The sequence below is a fragment of the Oncorhynchus mykiss genome, chromosome 17 (genome assembly GCF_013265735.2).
Source record: "Oncorhynchus mykiss isolate Arlee chromosome 17, USDA_OmykA_1.1, whole genome shotgun sequence".
In the NCBI taxonomy this organism is placed as follows: Eukaryota; Metazoa; Chordata; class Actinopteri; order Salmoniformes; family Salmonidae; genus Oncorhynchus; species Oncorhynchus mykiss.
The window spans coordinates 42833042-42839031 of NC_048581.1; the positions used below are offsets into that span (position 1 = coordinate 42833042).

The window sequence follows — 5990 nt, forward strand, 5'->3', positions numbered from 1 at the left end:
CCTGCGTTGTAAACTTTCATTCATAGGCTAGGTTGTACCAACCTCATGATGGGTATAGGGAAATTTTGACTATCGTGTAGTAGCCCAAAAACAATCAATGTTACATTGAGCTGGGTGAATGGAATATGAATGACAGTCATCCAATATGCTGTAATAGAAACAAAGCCATGCTCATAAAAAAATGATCATCCTCCCTCATCTTAAACGGCACCAGCCACCACTGCTCGAGTGATCATGTGTGTTGATGATGTGTGAGTTGATGATAGTTGACGCCTTGAAAATGGCACTGGGCACAGAAAGCAACTTAGTAAAAATATCATATTTTAATTATTGATATGACTTGGTAATTGAAAAGTTCATAGCTTTTCCGATTACATACAAAGTTTAGTACAATTCAAATTCAACAACTTTACATAGGGCAAATAATGAATGGGACCAATCCTTCATAATAATGGTGTAACAAATTAACTTGATTCTCATGTCTAAGTATTAAAATGTAGCTTACACTTATAGCCTGTGCATAGATTCAAAAACAAAAGGCCATATTGAGCATTTCCTATGTAGAACATGAATACATCAACAATTGTTGTGAATGAGACCAGATATAGGGCTACTTTATCTCAGAAATATATTACAGCATTTTATAAGATGTTCAATTCATAAATCAAATCAAATAAATACATTTATAATGAATTAACAACTTAGTTAACCAATACATTTATCATTTGATAAATAAATACATAAATACATAAAATTAATAAATACACAAATGTTTATCGTGGAATAAATGTTGCAGGGAAATTAAGAGCTAATTGGCATATTAAAAAATAATGGAATGTAAATTATTGCAAATAAATGAATACGAATCCATAAAACAATTATAGAATAAAAAATATTAACATTTTAATGTTATTCAGTCATCATCGTCAGTTATCTTCTATGTTCTTGAACAACCCTCATTTTCATTATTATTGCTCTCTATCAAAAAGCAGGAAGAGAAAGACGAGTGGTGAGGAGTGCAGTCTTTGACCAGGGTTGTGTTCATTAGGCACCAAATGGAAGAACACAGACTGAAACAAGGCAAGGGACTATCTGGATAAGTTCAATAATAAAACAAGTTTAACCTTCATTTTAGTTTTCAGTTGCGATGTGTTTTAAAACATTTCTGTTACATGCCCTAATGTTTCCCAACTCCAGTCCTCGAGTATTCCTAACAGATTCAACTTGTCAACTAATCATCAAGCCCTTGATGAGTTGAATGAGGTGTATTTTTCTGGGAATACAATAAAAATGTGTACTGGAGTTGGGAAACACTGGCCGAATGAACACAACATTGGTCTCTCTTGTAAAGGAGATATTATCTCAGTGAAACAGACCTGGGTAAATAAGCTGATATCGTGTAAATCTCTGATTAGTCCTCGGGACAGCAGTCCTCTTCGTCTCCGGAGCCCTTGAAGCAGGCAGACTCGTAATGCTTGATCAGGTAGGACTTCAGTGCAAAGCTCTTGCCGCAGCGCTTGCAATCATAGTGCTTGAAGGCCGAGTGCGTCTGCATGTGGGCACGCAGGTTGGAGCGGTCCGCAAACGCTTTGCCGCAGTGGGCACAGGCAAACGGCTTCTCGCCCGTGTGCGAGCGCATGTGACCCTGCAGCAGCCACGGTCGGCTAAACGCCTTGCCGCACACTCCACACTCATGCCGCAAGTCGTGGGTGAGCATGTGCATGGCCAGCGCCGGCATGGACACGTAGGCCTTATGGCACGTGGGGCACTTCCTGGCCTGCTGGCCTTCCAGGCTGCGGTGTGTCTGCTTGTGACGGCTCAGGTTGGACGAGGTGGCGTAGGTCTTGCTGCATTCGCTGCACGTGTGGCGCCCCGGTCCCTTAGACTTTCCGGGCTTTCCTTTGGCAGCCTTGGACCCTGTGGATCCTGTGGAGCCCACTTCTGCAATGCTGTTTCTCTCCTCACCTTTGGTTTTTGTTTTCTTGTGGTTGGCCCTTCTCCGAGAGCGGCCGTCAGAGATGAGGAAGGCGTCCACTGTGTAGCTGCTGCTGTCCGACTCGGTGGTCATGCCTGAGCAGGGGCTGTCGGGCTGCTCCATGTCATGGTCGGAGTAGTCCTCCCCCCCGCTGCCCCCTGTGCTCCCTGGGGAGTACAGGGGCCCCGCGGAGAGCCCGGTCTGCCTCCTCAAGCCAGGGACCTTTGTGCTCTGGCATATTGAGGGGATGACGTAATCCTGGATGTAGCCTGTAGGTTTGGAAGAGGAAGATTTTGAATAAATAAGTGCATTTTTGGCAACAATTGTGGCATTTCAAATGTATAGCCTTTATACAGATTTTTAGCAAAATGCATTTCACAAGATATGTTTTTTTTGGTCTAAGATTCTATGGTTTTATGATTCCAGCACTCTTTCTGATTCCAGTTGAAAGCATTTTTTATTTTTTATTGTTGAGCCATTGAGTGAAAGACGGCTGATCCGAGTCTTCCATGCATTGCGGATCAATATGAAACTGTATACAGGAAACCATTTGCAAGTGCTTGGTTCAGCAAGCTTTGCGAATTAAATATGAATGACTCTACAGTGCACAGTCTTGCACCGATCAATACTCATCCGGCTCAAAACAAGTTATGCACCCCAAATGGCACCCTACTCCCTATATAGTGCACTGCTTTTGAACAGGGCCCATAGGGCTCTGGTCAATACTAGTGCACTATGTAGGTAATAGGGTGCCATTTGGGACACATACAAGGACTATCATTACTAGCTATCAAAAAGACCCTCACAGACTAAATGCAAGTTCTATGCACTGACATGGACACAACAGTCATAAAATTAAACACACTTCTCCACAACTGATACACCTGTCGCCATCCCATCCCATGCCACCATATCTAAATCTGTTATCGTAGCGGGGGCCAAAACAAAAATGAATGTCTCAGTAGAGAAATCCCACAAAGCGCTAAATCATTTTAATCAGATCATTCTCCATCTGTGGTGTGTTGAAAGTGCCTGTGAGTATGGTAATGGGTAGATTGAATGACAGGTGCAGTGTGATTTGGGGATGGGAATGGAGAGGGGAAGGCAAAGGGGGGTTATAGGCTGATCTTTACAGCAGTGCACAATATATTATGCTCCCCCTTGCAACACAAAGGGAACCAGACAGCTGGCATCCTAATTCTGGGAACAAATGATCCGGCGAGCCAAAGCTCTGTGGTTATGATGGACATTCCACTAACAACACACCACACATTTCTATGGAAGTGTTTTTCCCTGAAATCATAGCATCAATTGACAAAACCTCATATACATCTAAGGTTGATTGCACTCCCCTCTCATTTTTTGTATCAATGATAAACTAAGGATGTTACAAAGCATGTTGCCCTTTTCCATTTAAGTTTATATTTTCTAATGAATACATTTTTTTTTTACCCATTTAACATTGAGTTTTGTCGGTTTATCAGAAAAGAAACTGTATTTTGTCAATGGATTTTGGAGAAAGAAAGAGAGGGGTTTGATCTGCTACAATTTGACCTCCCTGTGGGTATCTCGCATCCTGTAAGATCAGATGAGATGAAGGGATGAAGAGCTAGAGGACAGGAGGGGGTGGGGGTGATAACAGGTAAAGCCTCAAGGGCAACAGCACCAGCTAAGGACAAACCAGTCGCATGTGGATATCTGCTTTCTGGTGGTGGTGGAGGTTATAGACCTCACAAAGGCTTGGATGGGATTTCGAGCCTAATGCACGCATCCATGTGTACCATTATGCATGTACACAATAGTATTAAAGCCAAAGCCTGTTGTGTGATCTGCTCTGTATTAAACTGATTGGTCCAGAGTGACCTGAATACTCTTTAGCGTCACTGGAGGCATGGGGCGGACTGGGGTGGGGAGGGTTGGCCGGTGGAGGGATTAAATAGCAACATCACAGGCTTAAGGAAAAACATGTATCAAGGGGTTGGTCCATTTATAAAACAAATTTAACAAGTATGTTTTTCATTCCATTTCTTAACAAATACACTATTGAATTTTTCTTGAAAACCCACAACTCTAAACTATATACAACAAGCACATTAACAATAAGCACATTAACAATAAAAATGTGTTTTTTACTACATGTTTGCAATGTGTAGACAGAAAAGTTAAGTCATCTCAACTCACCATTTTCACTCAAACGGACCGCCAAGTTGGTGGCGGACTCGGTGATGGCACGTGTGAGCGTGTACGATCCGTCCGAGTGATGCTGATGATTGAAGGAGGAGGAGTAATCGTGGACCTTCAGTTGCTTCACCAAAAAGGAACGTGGCATTTTCTTGACGGGCTGGTCCTAATGCCACATATGAATAAAAAAACAACGCAGGAAAAAGCCAAAGACCTGCACGCTACTTCAGGACAGCCCTTTAGAAAAGGCCCCAAGTCAAAGAAAGCCAAAATGGAGGTGAATGACGCAAATGGATGCTCTGAGATTTCCCTCACTACTAAAACTCCCAGGCCTGAATAGTCTGAATAGCGTCAGTCTGAATGCCAGAAAGAATGGAAACCGGAAGAACGGAAGAGAAAGTGCTAGGAAAAAGTGAAAGCCAAAGGAGAAAGTAAAGACAGAGGAAGAAAGACAGTGGAGATAGAAAGATAGAGACCGTGTGAGAGAGAGGAGATGGCTAGACTAGCTGAGCTCAGCACTAGCGCAGGCTTTTATATGGGGCACGAACCCCCAAAGATCAGGTGGTGCCTTTGGAAAAGGGAGCCTACTTAGCATTAATCCATCAAACATCCCCGGGGACACACATCAAATTACCACGAGCCGTCTGTGCATCCCCGTACGAGCACCTACACACACGCACATACACACACACACACGAGCGCACACACTGCAGCCAACCCCAGTCAACTCCCCCTCCTCTCACCCCGTCTCTTTCACCCCTTCATCGCTCCACACACAGAGAGAGAGCAGACAATAGCACCGCTGAAGCATGTGGGTGACACTACACACAACATCTTGTCCCCTATTGTCTTCCAATGAAGTAGCTAACAGTTTATTGCTGACTGCCCCCCCAAAAAACTGTTATGTGCTTCTTCCTCCCCACCTTCTGATATTTTAATCTTCAAAGGCTAAATGCTGATTAAAATAATTTCATTTCATAATTATAATCTTCTTTGATAATGTATTTATCATGATTATATAAGTGGGGATATGGATTTTAACAAATGGCAATATCCAGTGCCTTCAGAAAGTATTCACACCCCTTGACTTTTTCCACATGTTGTTGTGTTGCAGCTTGAATTTATATGGATTAAGATGAGATTTTTTGTCACTGGCCTACACACAATACCCCATCATGTCAAAGTAGAATTATATTTTTCGATTTTTTTTTATTTTTACAAATGAATTAAAAATGAAAAGCTGAAATGTCTTGAGTCAATAAGTATTCAATCGTTTTGTTATGGCAAGCCTAAATAAGTCCAGGAGTAAACATTTGCTTAACAAGTCGCATAATAAATTGCATGGACTCACTGTGTGTGCAATAATAGTGTCACGATCGTCAAAATAACATTCGGAGCAAGGCGCAGTGTGATATGGGTTCCACATCTTTTATATCGTGAAACGCACAAAACAATAAAATAAAATAGAAACGTGAAGCTAAGTAGTGCTCACAGGCAACTACTCATAAAACAAGATCCCACAAAAAAAAACAGTGGGGAAATAGCTGCCTAAATATGATCCCCAATCAGAGACAACGCTAAACAGCTGCCTCTGATTGGGAACCATACCAAGCCAACATATAAATAAAACAACCTAAATTGCCCACCCTAGCCACACCCTGACCTAACCAAAATAGAGAATAAAAAGGCTCTCTATGGTCAGGGCGTGACAAATAGTGTTTAACATGATTTATGAATGACTACATCATCTCTGTACCCCACACATACAATTATCTGGAAGGTCCCACAGTCGAGCAGTGAATTTCAAACACAGATTCAACCACAAGGAAGGGCA

At 42.2% G+C, this 5990-nt stretch overlaps 1 protein-coding gene across 1 annotated transcript; it reads right to left on the reverse strand.

The window, feature by feature from the left end:
- Window positions 1-313: 313 nt before the first annotated feature.
- Window positions 314-5652, reverse strand: LOC110493919 (transcriptional repressor scratch 2-like). Its single transcript, XM_021568517.2, has 3 exons — window positions 5508-5652; window positions 4157-4322; window positions 314-2244 (listed from the first exon to the last, which is right to left on the reverse strand). Exons 1-3 carry the CDS (start codon window positions 5580-5582, stop codon window positions 1412-1414), a joined length of 1074 nt encoding a protein of 357 aa, XP_021424192.2. The 5' UTR covers window positions 5583-5652; the 3' UTR covers window positions 314-1411.
- Window positions 5653-5990: the final 338 nt, after the last annotated feature.